The sequence below is a fragment of the Ictidomys tridecemlineatus genome, chromosome 11 (genome assembly GCF_052094955.1).
Source record: "Ictidomys tridecemlineatus isolate mIctTri1 chromosome 11, mIctTri1.hap1, whole genome shotgun sequence".
NCBI classification, from domain to species: domain Eukaryota; kingdom Metazoa; phylum Chordata; class Mammalia; order Rodentia; family Sciuridae; genus Ictidomys; species Ictidomys tridecemlineatus.
Window position 1 is genome coordinate 22,904,541 of NC_135487.1, and position 18,091 is coordinate 22,922,631.

The 18,091-nt window shown below is 49.4% G+C and overlaps 1 protein-coding gene and 1 long non-coding RNA gene across 5 annotated transcripts in view; one reads left to right on the forward strand and one right to left on the reverse strand.

Moving 5' to 3' along the window:
* Znf362 (zinc finger protein 362) overlaps positions 1 to 14,868 on the forward strand; it is a 36,445-nt gene extending 21,577 nt beyond the window's left edge. For all 4 annotated transcript variants that reach the window (XM_078025872.1, XM_078025874.1, XM_078025873.1 and 1 more), the window contains 4 exons: positions 619 to 843; positions 9,594 to 9,672; positions 9,781 to 9,939; positions 13,098 to 14,868. In XM_078025872.1, the coding sequence (XP_077881998.1) occupies positions 619 to 843; positions 9,594 to 9,672; positions 9,781 to 9,939; positions 13,098 to 13,214 (580 nt within the window). In that variant the 3' untranslated portion in view covers positions 13,215 to 14,868. The remainder of the gene's footprint in view (positions 1 to 618; positions 844 to 9,593; positions 9,673 to 9,780; positions 9,940 to 13,097) is intronic.
* LOC144367990 (uncharacterized) lies at positions 3,621 to 12,681 on the reverse strand. The gene is made up of 2 exons (XR_013427699.1): positions 12,384 to 12,681; positions 3,621 to 9,358 (listed from the first exon to the last, which is right to left on the reverse strand). It is a non-coding gene; the product is annotated as an uncharacterized LOC144367990 (long non-coding RNA).
* Positions 14,869 to 18,091: the final 3,223 nt, after the last annotated feature.

Genomic DNA, 18,091 nt, shown 5'->3' on the forward strand with positions numbered 1-18,091 from the left:
TGAGCCTCGCTCATGTTTCAAGCCCATTTGTGGGATAGAATTAGACTAGAGCCTTCAGAGGACGTCTGTGGTTGGCATTCCGTCACAGTCTAGCGTGGCAAGAATGCATTTCTTCTCCCTTTAAGTGATGTTCTGGTCACGTGTGAGCCATCTGAACTTTCAGAACATGCCATTGGCAAAGCTGTAGCTCCAGGGATTCTGAGTTAATGTTTTGGCAGTGGGAACATCAGAGGAAGCAGGCATCTATATTTCTCAAAAGCCCCCGGAGTATTCTGATGTACAGCTAGACTGCGAATCTCTTAGCCTGTTAGAATCTCCTTCCCCAGGACCATGGGCATGATCCTGGGCAAGACCTCTTCCCCCTGGATCATGGTGCCTGTCTTCCCTGAGTATAGACCTGCTCCCCAGGCTGCTGCCAATGTCCCCCAGACTTAAGGCTCTCCTCCTCCAGACTGGAGGGTCCCCAGGCTAGGAGCCTGTCCTTATTTTTCCCAGATGGGCCTGTGCCCTCTGGACTCCTCACAGACACAGGGTCCTCCAACATGGAAGATCTCCCCAGAGATATCCGACAGGGCCTGGGATGTCTTCCCAGGTGTGACCCTGCCTCTTGCCCTGCAGGTGTAAGGTATGCCCGCTGACCTTTTTCACCAAGTCTGAGATGCAGATCCACTCCAAGTCACATACAGAGGCCAAGCCCCACAAGTGCCCGCACTGCTCCAAGTCCTTTGCCAATGCCTCCTACCTGGCCCAGCACCTGCGCATCCACCTGGGCGTCAAGCCCTACCACTGCTCCTACTGTGATAAGTCCTTCCGACAGCTCTCCCACCTCCAGCAGCACACCAGGTAGGTGGCCTGCCTCATGCTGCCCTGCGGCAACCCATTCAGTTCAGCACCTGTGGCCCCCGGGGGTCAAGAGCCATTTCCTTTGGTGAGCATTCTGGGCCTTCTTTGATTTGGGCCCTGGGAACCCTTGCTGCTACACCACCCCTCACACCACCCCTCTCTCCAAGTCTTTGTTCATGCTGTGTCCTTTTTCTGTTTTCTGACCTTCTCCTGTCCATCTCTCAGTCCACCTTCCTCCCAGAAGCCCCCTGGTCCCCACGCTGGGTAAGGAGCCTGGACTCTGTGTTCCCACAGGCCAGTGCATCCTCCTCTTATCAGTGGTGGGCTGCCATGTGCTCGTATACTGCTCCCCATATATTTGAGCTCTTGAAGGGAAGGGCTTGGTCGTCTCCATTTCCATATCTCCCGGGTGTGGTACATATGGGCATCTGTTAAATATGTGTGGAATAAATAGAACTAGTTCCTGTAGAGCATACGATTCATCCATTTAACAAGTTTTTGCAGCGCCTGTGCTCCATGCCAGACACGGTTCTAGGTACCAAGGACACGGCCGGGAATAAAACAGACAAAAACCCCTGCCCATCGGGGCTTACAGTGGGGCTGAGTGTGTGCAAGGGAGACTCAAAGATAAATGCTTGAAGGGAAGAAAAGTTGGTGCAGGGGAGTATAGACATCAGAAAGGCTGTCTCACCAAATAAAAATACCCTAGGTATTTAAAGAAACAAATCAAAGGTTTCCAAGATTGCAGTTCATCTGTTCATAGGGGAAGAAACATGGTTTGCTCGCATGATGATTATCATCTCTGGAAGCATGGTCCTGTGTCTGCCAGTATCAGCATGGTCAAAGGCAGGGAGAAAATTGTTTTGCTGTGAAGTTTGTCACTTACTAACAAAACTGGAGGTTTTCTCTCTTCTGGGAGACTAATACCATACAGAGGGACCTCTATACTTTGTTTTGTTTTTGTTAGTTATTCATTCGTCTCCATGGTCTTTGTATCCTTTATCACAAGGTGCAAAATGTTTTACCTTGTCCGTTTCTCTGACTTTGGGGTATGGTTTGTAGGTTCAGTAGCAAGAACAAATGACAGAGTGGCCACAGGTCAAGCTGTCAGCCTGTTTTCTCATTTCCCTGCCTCCTAAGGCACAGATCTGACCACATAAGTTTGTTTCAGCAATTTTCTGATGTTGTCATTACTTTGATTTTATTTCTAAGGCGGCCAGTGTTATGGACACAGGTATAAGTAGCAAGGTGTCGATTAGTAAACAAACCCTCCTGGTTGCATGGTTCTTAAGATTATGGCATATGATAAGCTTCAGAATCTAACTTCTGTCAGGAGACATTGTAAAGCTCTTGGGCCAGAATTTTAAGTGTGTGTGTGTGTGTGTGTGTGTGTGTGTGTGTGTGTGTGTGAAAAATGTTTTCTTATATTAATAGAGATCAGGAACTTAGAACCACCAATTCAACTCTGCCAGATTGCATAATGGTAGAAGTACCTTCTTTTTTGGAGAATCCTCAAGTTGGAAGCTCAGGAACTGATGGTTTTTTATCGTCTTTGAGGCTGGAACTCCCTGCCATGGAGCAGTGCCAGTCATTTGCCTGAGGCCTGGGGAGGCCTCATTCTCACATATGAAGTACTGTCTTATGAGGCTTGTCATGCCTAATTAAATGGGATTTGTCTTTAAATGTGACATTTCTGGCATAGTCATGGAGACAAATCTGATTTACCCAATTATATCCTGTTAGGAAAGAGGACAGATTCTTATTGAACTACACACGGAATTAATGATTGTGAAAAGAAAGGGGTCTCACTAAAGGCACTTCGAATATTTTTTAGCAATTATTCTGAGTAGTTTTGTAGATGAGGCCAAATCCGTATGTTGTTCTCAGTAGGGTTATTATTTTTAAATTACTTTGATGATTTTTAAAATTTTTATAGCTCCCCAGGAATTCTGAAGGGTTAGTTAGAACAGGGCGCCATTTAAGGAACAATTTTACTCCACTCTGTTAAATATAGCCTCCTAAATTGAGGACTGGAGATGGACCCAAGGAGAAAAAGGTTTTCTCAGATGCCCTTTGGAATATGAGACACTAACCACAGCGAAATCGGCTTCATCCCGTCCTAGATAGTAGTTCTGTTTCTCTGACCCTGGGTTAACTGGTCCACTTTGCTAAGTTGTCCACTTCTTGACCAGAAGATCCTGGATCCTATGGTGATGTCACTGGAAACCTGCACCCATTTGGCTCTTTCCTGAAGTACCTAGAGCCTAGCGTGTGTGTCCCAGGCCCTCCTGAGGCTGTGTTCTCCTAGGAGTTCTTTCAGATGACTCCATTTCTGACCTGCCACTCAAAGCAGAGGCCTTAAGGCAAGCTTGAAATGGGAAGTGAGACCTGTGGATAAGACTAAACGAATCCGGTCAGTGTATTATAATAATCAACACTATCAGAACGGACGAGAGCAGAGGCTTCTATGAAGATACAAGGCATGATCCGTTTCTCAGATGAAGCACGTATTATATGCAGCAAAGGCATTGGCCAATCTTCAGGGTCTTTCAGTTTATCTCATAAAGTATGAGTTATGGTTATTATTAATTGGTAAGGGTATTTTAAATCTAGAGACCTATTTTTCTTTAATGGTGTTGGGGTTCAAACACATGTCGTTATGAATGCTAGGAAAGCGCTCCACTATTGAACATTGCCCAGCTTGAGGCAATGTTTTTAAAAAAATGCTTTTATGTTTGCTTTTTTTGTGCCAGTTTCTCTGTGTTAAAATGATGTGGTTTTTGTTTTTTTTTTTTTTTTTTTTTTTGGTTTATCGTAAAAAGCGCACAAAACACCAGGTGCAATGGCCCTTGCCTGTAATCCCAGTGACTCAGGAGGCTGAGGCAGGAGGATTGCAATTTAAGGTCTGCCTCAGCAATTTAGTGAGGTCCTAAACCATGTACCAAGACCCTGTCTCAAAATAAACTGGGTGATTTAGTGGTTAAACACCACTAAAAAAATCCCCAGCACACACACACACACACACACACACACACACACATACACAGCACAAAACATATATATTTAATGTATATGCATATTATTTACTTAAATGTAAAATGAGTCCATTGAGCTCTCTTCTTGGTTTTCCACCTTTCTTATACTGCACACTTTCTTATACAGCTGTCCCTTCAGCGTTCAGCTAATTAACGATATGGAGAATACAAAACAGGCCCAATCATTCCGAGCTTCCCTCTTTTTCTGAAGCCTGGGATCAAATCTTTGGTGTTGCCCAGCGGCCATCTGGAAACTCCAGGAGCATTTGCATGTAAAAGACACCTTGCCGATTTTATTAGTCTGCACTGGAGGACTGAATTTGAGAAAGGCTGCAGCATGAAGTGGTCAGAGTCCAGTTGAAAACAGACATAGTAGCAAGTAATAACAATGATGAAAAATTCTGTGTGGTGGGTTTTTTTTTCCCAGAAGTAGACTTTGTTTAAAAATATCATTTAAGACCATGTCCAAAAATAAATAAGTAAATAAATAAAAATTAGTAGGCCCTTGAAGGAGAGTATTTTACCAAAACATCCAGACCCAGGGATTACTCTCCATTCCTGAGGGCACAAATTTCTTTTCTGTCTCTTTTTTCCTTCTGTGTGATTTAAGTTCATAATGGCAGGAAACCAAGCAAACAACATAAGAGAATTCTATCAACAATTGGAAAAAAATTCATAAGTCACAGGGCACTGGCACATATAATTAAGCCAATGTGTCCTAGCCCAGTGGTAAAGAGATGAGTGTCCCAGTTGCCCCAAAGTCTCAGAGTCCTTTGGACAAACAGATAAACAAAGCCAAACCTAAAGAAGCAAACAGATTCTAGATTCCCCATCCTCTGCTGTATGACAGAGACCCTGTCCTGTTTTCCTACCTCTCAGCAGGAAGTCAATCAGGTCATATCATTAATCAAATGCATCTTTCCAGTGTAACTGCCACTAATGAAGGGGAGAGGAGAGGGTCATGTCCAAAGCAGAAGCAGCCCTGGTCTGGTGAGAGAGGAACAGTCTGAAGAGAGCGAGGAAAGTCGTTCCTAGTTGTAGAGAACAGTATACCTAGGTGACGCTGTTGGGGGACATAGTTTAGTGGCACTAGTGAACCTAGGCATCTTGGGATGTCCTGTGTTGACAAAGGAAGGAACAACAAGAAGAAGAAAGGAGGTGACCTGTAAAGTGTAGCCTGAGTCCACATTTGAGGATCAGCCCAGCAAATAATAAATACCACGTGTATTTATGGAGAAAATAGAACATTCCCGTTACAGTCAATCGATGACAGAAAAACAGCAATTGTCTCTCGGAGTTAGCATCTGCCTAAGAACCATCCCACGTCTGCAAATGTCTCAATGCAAAAGTCAGGGATAAAATTGTTTGGGGAGAGAGTTAGTAAATTATAGGAAAGGGCTCAAGGTTTTATCTATTTGTGGAACCTAGTGCCAGACAGAGTGACGCATTTGTTTGTTTGTTTATTCAGGGTGCAAAGTGTGTTTGGTGTTTGTTTTTCTTTTCCTGACTCTGATTTTACCAGCATGCTTAATGATAACTGGGGCAGGGTCATTTTGATTTCTCAGTCTGATGATAATAATGGTAGTAACATCTTCAGCTTTTCCATATCAAAGAGCTCCTCCGAGCCTGGTCCTACACAAGGTGCTTTACTATACAAGGTATCCATAAAGTTCTGGCACTATGGAAACTTGTGTTTCTTTGTAAGAGATAATGAATTTCAAAATGCCAGAAAGCAAATCATTTTAAGAAATATTAACTTTCATTGTATCTACCATTGTTTCAGTTACAAAGTACAAGATGCAACTTTGAAGCCATTTAGTAGTGGAGTAAATACCTGAGAAATAAGAGAAAAGTGAACGTGTAAGATTATTATTATTCTAATGGGTAAAGACAGCAGTGACAGCTACTCCGTCTTCTGAATCCTTAGTAATCTTACTTAAATGCCGAATCATTTCCCTTTATTTTACACAAATCATTTATCTTAGAGAGTAATGTATTAAAACTAACATGGTGGAATATTTTATGAGCACCTTTTTATGTACGGTCCTTTAATTGCTACAGTTTTCACAATCCTTATTATTATCCCCATGTTAGGGATGAGGAAACTGGGGCTCACGGAGCCAGTCACTTACCCTTGGCACACAGCTAAGAGGTGGCAGAAGTGGGATTCAGGCTCAGTGCACAAGGAGCAGCCTGGGCTGTCAGGCTGCAGACTAAGCTCGAGTGCACATGGGGTGGAGGTGCTGGGCAAGGAAACAGGACCAATCTTTGGGGCTCCCTGTGGGCCAGGGGTTATGGGGACGGAGGAGCAGTCCAGGAGCACCAGTGCTGCCCAAGCAAGGGGCCCCCTGGGGTTAATGTGGGCACCCCATCCCTCTGCAGGGGGGAGCCAGACCTGGGTGCTCCACTGGTGGGAAGATGCCCTGGAGTAGGATTCCCACAGGAGCAGTGGGGGCGGGGCCTGACCTGCATTCAGAGATGGAGATGAGAGCCGCAGGGCCAGTGGGAACAGCAGCCTGGTCCTTCATTCACCCAGCAGCTGCTCCCTGCAGCCTTCTTTGAGCTGTCCAGTGCTGGGTGCCACACACAGGGACAACTCAATGGTCAGGGACAGGCCCTGTCCTGGAGGAACTCCCACTGTGACCTAGAGACTGGTGGATGCGTGACAGTGGTCAGTAGGAGGTGGAGGTTGGGGAGGGTCAGCTGGGCCCAGTGTCGGGGGATCCGTCGCCCTTCCCAGCAGAGGGAGAAGCCGCGCCAGCAGCAGGAACAGCCCGAGCAAAGGCTCAGAGGCTCGCTGGGGAAGGTGGTGGCAGGGTAGTGAGATACCAGCGAGAGCAGTGTCGGGAGGAGGCTGGAATGTAAAGGGCCTTGAAAGCTGAGGCAAGGCCTTGGGGTTCTGTCATGGAAAAAGGGAGAGATGGTGGCGGTTACTGCTCAGAGCCTTGATCAGGTACGATGCCCGTGGCTGCTGCCATGGCTGAGGTCAGGGGCAGGGGCTGAGGCCAGAGTCCAGGTAAGGGGCTGAGCTGTTGGTGAACCTGGGTAGGAGGCCACCGGGAGAATTTTCTGGTCAGGAGGGCTTGGCTAGGTCCCCAAGGGGGACCGGAAGTCCCTGGAGAACTATCAGTTAGTCAACAAACACAAAATACACCTCCGGAATGGAAGTTGATTATGTGGAGTCTATTCTGTTGTCAGCCGCTGACTTTAGAGAGAACTCACTTTCCTTCAGTCTGCACCTAGTGATTGTGTCCTCTGTGCGCTGAGGTCATGCCCACTTCTGGGGAGATGGTGGTAGATGAGACCAGAGGCCTTGATCTCAAGGAGGCAGCCGAGAACGGTGACCAGACACTGAAGTGTGGGCACACTTGTGGGAGTGGGGTTTCATGGGGCTGGGCGGGTAGGCTGCAGGGGTCTGACCTCTTCTGGTGGTTCGGAGAAGGCTGTCCTGGATGTGCCTTGAGAACGAGAGGGTGGATTTGAGCCAGGGTAGCTGAAGGAGAGGTGGCAGGGCAGAGGGCTAGAGGAGGAGGAGCTCTAGATGCCCGAGTTGCCAGCGGGGCTGGGCTCGGGGCCGGGAGGGAGGACGATGGGCACTAGTCTGTGAGGTTGAAAACTAAAAATGATGTGTGTTCTAGGGGCCCTCAGGCCCTCCCTGCCACCTGCTCTCAACCAAACCCACCCTGCCCTGGAGGGGAATGAGGAGAGGTTGAAATGGAGGGATGCTGGCCACTGGTGGAGCTGGAGCAGAGGGTCCTTCCCTTGTAAAGACAGAGCAGTGGCCTGGTGGACCACCCCACCATGTGCAAGCATGTGGACCACCCCAACACGTGCAGGTCCATAGGAACTCTCAGAACTGGGTCAGTTCCACTTGGCACATCTAGGTGCAGTCTGTGGGCCGGGCCCTAGGCCTTACCCTGTCTTCGGGGTTTCCTGTCTGGTAGACAGGTGTGTACGAATCTGGTAGACTGAGAATCCAGAGGTGTCAGCACTGTGGAGGAGATGCCAAGCTCTGGGAGTAGGGAACCCTGGGTCGGGTAGGGAGGAGCACACTCAGGAAGGATGAGGTGACACTGGGCAGAACGAGGTGCAGTGAGGGCAGGGCATGGCGGGGAGAATCCTCAGATGTGGTCTCCAGGTAAGAAGTGGTTCCCTGACCAGGACGCGGTGCACAGAGTATGAAGGTGAAGCTGGGCCACCGATAAAGGCCTGAGTGACACACTGAAGAATCCCGACTGGCTCTGGGTATATCGGCAACCAACATTACAAGCTCTCTGACAGCAGGGAGCCCTGTGTCCCTAAGTGCAGCACTGATCCTGGCTACAGGGCCTTGGTCTCTGAGATGGACTGAAGGTGGAGCAGATCTGGGCTGTGAGAAGGCGAGAGGGCCCCGTTTGGCCCAATCTGCATTCTCCTTCCACTTAAGGATGCTCATTGGCAACTTAGGCAAACAAGGTTTGGGCCCAGCTGGCATTTCATTGCCTACTGGCTTGGCACAGAGGGTCTGGCAGGATGGGTGCCTCTGGGCCAGCTGGGGAGCTGGCCCTGGGGCTGGAGTGTGCAGCACAGGGAAGGCCACCTGTTGGCATGTGCCAGGCGTCAGCTGCACTCAGCACCATCCACCACTCTGTCCCCACCTGGCTGTTGGACAAGAGTGAGCTGTGGTCAGCCATCAGGATATCACCTTCTCAACTGGTCCTATCCTGTTGTGTGTAAAACTGTCCCCCATGTTTCCCAGTCCCCAGCCTTGTTCAGTTGTTCACAACACTGACTACCTTCCGTGTGTGAGTTATTTCCTTATTTCATGCTTACTGTTCTTTTCTGCCAGGGGGTAGTTTTTGTCTGTTTTGTTCCCTGATATATCCCCAATGCCTAGCATGGTGCCCAGCACACAGGAACCTGGTGTGGTAAACGTTGAATGAATGAATAATAATTACTGGCAAGCCTTTCTTGAGTGCTACTGTGCCGACTCTCGGCTGAGAGCCTTACATGTATTATCTGGTGCACTTTTCACAAAGCCCAGTGAGGCAGGGACTGTATTTTTATATCCATTTTGTAGGTGAGGAAACCAAGGCTCAGTGATTTGCCCAGAGTCACCCCACTAGTAAATGGTGGGTCCAGGATAAGAACTCAGGAAGGGGAGTGGGGCACAAGGAGCTATCGTTAAGAACACAGAGGGACTGAGCTTCAGGGCCATGGGCCTGAATTGTCTAATACATGAGGGTGAACATGTCACCATCATGGACATGTGTCTGACATGGAGAAGGGACAGGAAATAGAGGCCAGGAGCCATTCAAGGGGGATGTCCTTCTTCTGGGGAAGGAGGCAGGGTGGGAGGGAAGGTCCTCATAGCACTGTGAATCCATTCTTTTCACCATGGCAGAGAGGACAGAAGGAAGTCCAAGCAAGCTCCCTGCGCTTAGCTGGAGGCTGGGCTGGGTCTCTGAGTGGTGCTTTTCGTAGGTCGGGTGCAGAGGGACCTAGGGGGAGTGGAAAGTGTCAGTCAGACTCGCAGTGGAAGCTAGAGAGGGAAGGAGAGACGATGGCCTTTGAAGTCCCTAGATTTCTCTGTGGGCTCACTCTTGGCCACTGAGGAGAGTGGGTCAAGGGGACCGAGTCTAGTGACTTGGGAGCAGAGGTATGGCCCAGGGCAGCCAAGGGCTTGCACTCTGGAGCTGGTCTGGGACCTCCTCCTCATCAGGCTGCCCCTTGCAGAATCCACACAGGTGACAGACCCTACAAGTGCCCACATCCTGGCTGCGAAAAGGCTTTCACTCAGCTCTCCAACCTCCAGGTGAGTGCCTGCCTCCCTCCTGTGCCCCAGGGACACAGGGAACATAAGAAGGGGTGGGGCAGGTGGGGGGGTCCCACTGCCTCCTGACCCCTGCTGTGCTCCTCACAGTCTCACCAGCGCCAGCACAACAAGGACAAGCCCTACAAGTGTCCCAACTGCTACCGGGCCTACTCGGACTCCGCCTCCCTGCAGATCCACCTCTCGGCCCATGCCATCAAGCACGCCAAGGCCTACTGCTGCAGCATGTGCGGGCGGGCCTACACCTCGGTGAGTGCCAGCCCGGCCCCAGCTGCCTCCCCACTTTGCAAGCAAAATCACAGGCCCAAAGAGGGAAAGGGACTCCCCACGATCATAGGCAATGACAGAGCCAGGGCTTCTGCTTCCCATTTCAGTGTCTGTCGGCCCCAGACCCAGCTGGCCACCTTCTGCCTGCCTTTATCCTGGGTTTCTAAGGCCTAGAATCCTCAAGGTAGTGGTGGGGCTAGGCACCCTGCTCTGTGAGTCCCGAAGAAGAGTCTCCTTGCTTCCTGTAGCTGCAATCCCCATTATGGACACAAGGGGGCACAGTGACTTGGCTCAGTCACTCTCATCTCAGGGAAGGCCTGAATAGCACCAGAAGGGTCATTGCATCCAGCCCCCTGTCCCTAGGTGGGAAAATTCCCCAAATGGGGGTCTCTGGACATCCAGGTGAGTCACTTGTGTTTGTGCTTTAGGTTCTTTAAATATTCTGGTTAACAGACTCTCATATACCCAACATAGGAATCACTGAGCCTCAGGTTCCTCATCTGTCAAATGGATTAACTCATGGGGTTTCTGGCTGGCAGAGTAGTGCCAAATAAACCTTAGCTAGTGCAATGACTTATTCACCTGTTGTTTATTGAACACTTTGCCAGACTCTTGGGAATTGGATACCAGACATTTATTGTCCTCAGGAAGGTTAAAAACTACTGTTGGAGATAGATATTAAACAAGTAATCATACACATAAACATTTAATGAAAAACTGTGATCACTGCTCTAAAATAGAGTTTCTCAACCTTATTGACGTTGAGCAGGATACCTTTTTTGTCATAGGGCGCTGTCTTGCATCTAGTAGGATGCTAAGCCATGTCTGGACTCTACCAACTAGGTGCCAGGAGCAATAAGTTGTGACCATTGGAAATGTCTCCATACATTGCTGTATGTCCCCTGGGGGTCAAAATTGTCTTTGATTGAGAATCACTGCTCTAAGGATTAAGAGACAGCAGCAGGGGAAACTATAAAATAGAGTTGGGAAGGTTAAAAGTTCCAGATAAGGCTCTCTGAGAAAGGAACATGTGTTAGTCAGCTTTCTGTTACTTTGACAAAATACCTGAGATAATCAACTTTAAAAAAAATGGAAAGTTAATTTTGGCTCACAGTTTTGTAGGTTTTAGTCCATAGTTACTCCTGTCGCTTTGGGGTCTGTGGCAAGACAGCACATCACGGCTGGGAGCATGTGGTAGATAGAGCAAGCTGCTGGCCTCATGATGGTCAGGAAACAAAGAGAGGAAGAGGAAGAGGCTATGATCCCAATATCCCTTCAAGGGCCTACCCCCAATGACCTAACTTCCTCCCAGTAGGTCCCATAAACTGAGGACTAATATGCCTTTAATACGTGGGTCTTTGGGAGACATTGTAGACCCAGACTAGCAGGACATTTTGATGAAGCCTTGAAGGATAATTAAATGAAGAGGAGAAAGAGGGGCAAGAACCTTCCATGTAGAGGACAGTTAGTGCCAATGCCCTGGGTGGAATAAAAATGGTGTGTAGCAGGAATTGATTGGGGGGCCTTGGGAGCCATTTGGAAACTTTGGATATTTTTCTAGGTAGAAAGAGAAGCTGTTCTACCCCTGAGAGTGTCAGAGAGCACGTTGTTGAAATGTCAGTGTCACTCTGGGTGGAGGTGGGGTGGGGTCATCACAGGACTTGTCAGGTGCCAGCCAGGGCTGCTCTTGCCCAGTGCTGAGTGTGTGATATTTATCCTCCCTGGAGTCGAGTGTGTGGGGCAGAGGAGAGCTGAGAGGACAGACCTGCAGGACGAGGGCCCCCAGGAAACCCCCCCTCAGCCACTGACCTTCAGTCTGTCCCTGCGTCTCCCAAGCCCCACACTCTCGATGGCCCCCTTCACCATCTCCAGTCCCGCCTTATCTGAACCCCTAGTTTTTAAAGCAAAACCTAAACATCAATTATTTCATTTGTAAATGAAATTTATGTCTCTAATGATAACTCCTTTTTTTAAAGAGAGCATTTCCACAGTATCTAATACTTCTATAGAGTCAGCGTTGATGATTTTCATTTCTCCTGCATGTCATAATTTTATTTATTTGAGGTGTTATTTTTTCAGTCTTTACTAATTTTTGCAGTGTTATTTTTTAATCAGTATCCAAATAAGATTCCTATATTGTACTGGGTCAATGTATCTTTTAATCCAGAGTTCCCCCTTTTCTTTGCTGTACACTCACAGAAGAGTTTCCTGGGGGGCTGTTGATGGGTGCCTGTCTAGGTCACCATATATTATCACACTGTCACATCTGAGGGCTTCCTCTGCCACATCTGAGCAGGTCCAGGTATGAGGCCCTGGAGTGGCAGCTGGGGACCCAGAATGCCACCTTGTTCCTGATCAAGGCCAGTAGGTGATATGGTGTAGCTTGAGGTCAGGGGCCTACAGTAAGCCTGGGTCCCCTTGCTCACCTACTGGTGCTGCCTCAGGACAGACTTAGCAGAGCCTGTGAGGGTCCCAGGCCTGGCTTCACCCCCAGCGTAGGTCCAGTGAGGCCAAGACTCCTACCACCATCTGGGAAAAAAGTAGAGACTGGGGAAAGAGTGGTGCCCTCAGCCCCGGCTGCATGCTGAGGGCTTTATTCATATCACCATGACAACCCTTCCCTTCCCTTCTTACAGAGGAGGAAACTGAGGCTCAGGGGTGAGATGACTTGCCTAAGATCTCACCACTAAGAAATGGCAGAACCAGGCTCAATGCTGGGTCCACTGCCCACCCCCCACCCACCCTTGGGAGCCCCAGCCAGGTGCAGGGACTCGAGCTCTGTCCTGCAGACAGGGCTATGTCTCATGCAGTGCTCCCTGCTAGAGCCAGTTGGTAAAGGCAGCTGACCTGTCTTTGGGGAGCCACAGGTGGGCACTGCTGAGGGGCGGGCCTGGTGCCGGTCAGTTCCCCCAGACAGCGCTCTGCGGGCTCTGAGCCTGGCAGGGCGGCTAGTGCTGATGCTGGCAGCAGGGCCATATCCCTAGAGCCAGTGCCCAGGCCTGGCTGGGCCTCCAGACTGTGACTGCAGACCACCAGTGTGGCCACCTGCCAAGGACCCCTGCAGTGGCCACTTCTGGGAGCTGCAGCCTCCCTTGCCTCCTTTCCAGTGGTGACCATTCTGCATCTCACCCTGCCCACAGGAGACCTACCTGATGAAGCACATGTCCAAACACACGGTGGTGGAGCACCTGGTGAGCCATCACTCACCCCAGAGGACGGAGTCCCCAGGCATCCCAGTGCGAATCTCTCTCATCTGAGCCCCACCTGAGGCGCCGCCCGCCCAGCCCACTGGCAGGCTGACACCGGCAGCACCAGGCCCCAGGGCCTCTGGGCACTGCTGATCTCTTCATGACCTTCCAAACCTGCCAGGAAGCTTGGGCCGCAGAAGCCCTGCTTGGTCCAGTCCCGGGCCGGTCAGGCAGGCCAGTTGCAAGGTTCTGGACTGTTTTGGTGGCATCCAAAGACGATCTCAGAGCACTTTGAACCTGTCTGTTGAGTTTTCTTTTTGTTCCCCACCCCTCACTTGCTTCACTTTTTTTTTTTTTAAGTTTGTTTTGGAAATAACAAAAAAAAAAAAAAAAAAAAAAGCTATTTATTGGCCAGGACATTGGTGCTGCTAAGACCGAGAAATGAAAAGGATCAGGCAGATGGATGCAGAGAACCAGAGGGCTGCGTGGGACCTTCTCTGGCCACGGCCTCAGGTCTTAAGGGAAGGCTCAGGTCTGGGGCTCTGGACTGCAAAGGAGTCCCCAGATGGGTGGGAGCCGAGGCAGCTGGAGTTGAGCCCTTTAGCCCTGGTGCCCAGCTCCTACCACTGAGCAGAGGGTGTGGCAGCTACCAGGGCTGTCCAGGCTTCAGGAGGCGGCAAAACGAGGGGCCGGGAGATCTGTAGGACCAAAGGGTGCAGTAACAGGCTGGGCGGCGGGCCCAGGGAAATGGGGTGGGGTGGGCTGGGTAAGACCCGGTCCCTCCCCTGATGCCCTGAAGACCACCCCAGTCTACCTCGGTGCTGGCCAGGAAACCTATCGGCTACCTCTCCTGTCATCCCAGACTGTGGGCAGGGGGATGGGAGGGAGTGGGCCTGGGCCTGGGACCTCCTTCCAGAATTTTCTCCAGATGGGGTCAGCGCCCAGGGTGGGGGAATCCTCAGCCTGGGTGCACCCCTCCGCAGGGAAGGGATCCTTGGGGAGGGTCCCAGGAGCAGACCCTGCCCCCAGCCCCCACAGACACACCCCAATCTGAAAGCCATGCGTGTCCATGTATATAGGAACCATGTACAGAGCCCGGAGAAGCCCTTCCACATCCCCTCGGGAAAAAAAAAAAAAAGAAAACTAGACAGAAACTCATCTATATATTCTGTATCTGGAGTTCCGTTTTGAATATTAACTGTGTTATTTTTATACACTTTTTAAGCCTTAACTCGCCATTGATTTACCAGTTTAACGTTTCCTGGGGTTTCTTTTCCCATGGGGTTCTCTGCCCCCACCCTCGCCCCTTTGTTTGACTTGCGTCGTCTGATACTCAGTATTGTAGCTTTTTGTCCGCATGTTACTGCCCTGTAAATAAGCTGTCATACATACTGTTAACACCCCTTTGCTTTTTTCTATGGGACCTCCAGGCCACCATATTTAGAACTAGTTACCTTATTAAAAAAAAAAAAAAAGAAAAAGAAAAGAGTCTGTTGGCTTCTCAGTCTGCATCTTGGTGGCAGGGAGGTGAGGGCAGGTGTCTCTCAGACACTTCAGGAGAGAAGTTTGCATCCTATTTTAAAAAGGGGGTGGGGAGCAAGGTAAAAATCGAATGTGGGGGAAAAACACTAAAAGGGGCAAAAAAAAAAAAAAAACTAGGGAATTACAACCCCTCTGCTCTTTGTATTTCTCTGTGTGAAGAATAAACTGTACCTGCACCCGGGTGGCAGTGGTGTGTGACGTGCTGTGTGTGACAGTGGGAAGGGGCACCTTTCCACGACTCCTCTCCCCTCCCCTCCCCTAACTGGGGGCAAGGAGATGGTGGCTTACTGGGGGCTGGTCTCACCCTGGGGCAGAGCCCCTAGTGCTCTGTGCTGAACTGTTAAGTGTCAAGGACATACGTTTACCAGGTCTTTCTAGTTCTAAAGCCTTTGTACATGTTCTGGGTCCACCAAGGGGTCTCAGCTGCGCTGCTTTCTGAGGAGCACCGCACCCTCTGGGGGGTCCATCATGAGTGCCTGATTTGTGGAAGCTGTTCCCACGTTTGAAGGGAACAGGCTTTCTTCAAGAGGTCCCCTCCATGCACATTTCCCCTACAGGGGAACCAGTGTTGTGACTGCATAGGAGGAGAATGAAGGAACGCATCCCCCCAAGTTTATCGAGGCTGGCCCTGTGGAGTGTCCTGGAGTAACTCAGCCACAAGCCACTGTGGAGCTCATCATTGGGACCTCATTCTTCTGAGTCCTCATGGTCTTCATAGGTCAAGGCTTGTTGGCAAGTGACAGAAGGTCCAAACTCCTAGGACAGCTTCAGCATCCAAAGAATGTGTCGCTGGCTCTCCACTGGCTCTTCATCCTCAGGTTCCTGTGGGGTCAACTCCAGCCTACAGTCCTGCTCAGCCTTCCAGCAGCCATCCTGTCCCTTTGTCAGAAGACCCAGCAAGGGTCTCATGGGGTCTTCCTCCTTCTGGCCCAGGCATGGTATGTACCGGTTTGGCTAGGGCCCATAATCTATGGCTGGAGCAGAGAGTGAATCCTCCATCCAAAGTATGTCTTCCCAAGAGGAAACCAAGAGTGCGTTGCCACAGAAGGGGGAATGAATGGGGGAAGCCCAGAACCAGCATGTTTTCATTAATCTCAAGGCCTCTTTTCTTGCTCTGAAATTGACCTTCCACAGCCTGCAATGCCTGGAGGGAATAGGCTCTGGCAGCTATATGGTATATGACCCCATTCCAGCCTACAGCTGATTGTCCAGAGTTTGGCACCTGACTGAGTGACTCTATCCATGGTTATAGCTAACTGTGTGCTGGGGCTGTCCTGGCTCTGGAGAGCAGATCCTGTGTATCTCTTCCCAAGGGACTTCTCAGTAAATGCTGGTAGCTTATGATTGACCACGGTGGGATTTATACCATGGAAAATGGTAAATGCTAAAAATCAAGGCTTTCTTTTTCTTTGAAGAGCCAGTTGCTATTTATTGGCACACCACTAGATGAAACTGCTTTAGATCTCCAGTCCATGAATCAGGAACAAATTAGTTAGGAGAAGGTAGGCACCTGAACTGGAAGACCCTATACCTAGGAGTTGGGGTATCTGTGTGGGTCCAGACACAAACAGAACAAAGAAGGTAGGAGAAAGCAGAAATGGACAGAGGAGACGGAGAGCTAGTGACAACCTCGGTTCCTTACAATGTCTTTATCCTCTAGCCATGTTGCTTTCCAGTTTGTTCTGGAAACCCTGAACTTAGGTTCTAATGGGGGAAGTGACTTAACCTCTTCATATCTGATTTCCTCTTATGTAAATGGGATGAATAATGGTGAACAATTTATAGTGTGGATGTGAGGATGAAGTGAATCAATACATGTTTAATGCTTAAAGCTGTGCCTGGTACACGTAAGTACCCCCAAAATGTAAATGTCATTATTGCTATTATTAGACTTAGCTCCATTGGATCTATGTTCCTTATGATCATTGATTCCTAAGAGACTTGAAGATGTTCTGGTATTTGCGGGGGTGGTATCTGAGCTAGCATGAGAGGGTGGGGCACCTGGGACAGATGAAGATTCTGTATTTAGCAGTGACACTTGGGACTGAGAGTTGTATTTTCATCTGCTTGCCTGGGGAATATGTGAGCACCCCTGTCTGTGTGGGCCCCAGGATAGGTGCTGAGGAGGACAGAGGTGGGGGCCACAGAATTAGCTACAGAAGGAGCTTTTTTCTCCCTGTCAGACCTGTCTCCAACCCAAGTCCTTCTATAATCTCTGCTCCCTCCTTAGGCCTCTGGAATCCATAGGAGGGAGCCATTCTCAAGAAGCTGCCAACACCGCTCTATTCTGCCCTGCCTCAAGCCCCTCCCCTTCCTCTGGAAGGTCTTCATAGCAGCACATGGCTGCCCAGAGCCTGGGATCAGGAAATTCCCAACTTACCATGTTTTCCCCTGTAAAACTCTGTTCTTGGGTGAATTTCTTGCACTCCATGAATTTGCAAGGAAAGGGCAGGCAAAGAGAGGAAAAGGAGAATATCTGTTCTCTGAAATATCACCAAAACCCCTAAGAGGGCTATATGTGAGGAAACTTGAGACTCGGCTCAGGTAAGGAACTTGTCTACATCACACACACAGAAGAGGAACGGGTTCACATCCAGCTCTCACTGGCTTGTGGTCAGCTCTCCCACCGTCCAAGGGTGTTAAGGTTGGTGAAGTCTGCAGCAGAAGGTGGAGGATAAACTTTGCCCCACCAGGGGAAGGCACATGACAACTCACTCAGCCAACAATGAATGACCTTTTCTTGGGCACACCTGGCTTGCCCTTTCTCTCACCCAGAGTCCACAGGGACTGAGTTTTGCTCATCTAGTTTCGGTAGAAGGAACTGGGAAACACTGAACTGCTTTTGAAAGGAGAGATTTCCTCTTTTATCATCAATACTTGAACTTGCCTGTAAAAATTTTCAGCGTCTAAAGATCTTCAGGGCCAGGTAAATAGCTGGAATTGCTGTCCTACCTGCAAACTGCGGAGGCTGCTAAAAATTCAAGGTCAGTGAGAATGCTCCATAGAAAATACTGGAGACCCACAGTGAAGTCCTACTCCCTCAGGACCTCAGTTTCTCCAACTGTCTGACAAAATCTCCAGGGCTTCCAGTGGCCACTTTCTTTGGAAGGTCGATGACTTCCAGCCCCCACTCAGAGCCTGTGTTTGTTCCTGTAGTTTGAAGAGTCAAGTGCAGGTGTGGATGAGGAAAATTACCTCCCAGATTCTGGCCAAACAGCCTTACCAGCCCAAGGTCAGGAATGTAATTTTTTATTTTGGGTGGTGCTGGGGACTGAACTCGGGGCCTCACACATGCTACCTCTGAGTCACATCCTCAGCCCACGAATGTCATTTTGTGTGTGTGTGTGTGTGTGTGTGTGTGTGTGTGTGATTTGATTATAGTAGAAAAGGCCCATGTGGACAAA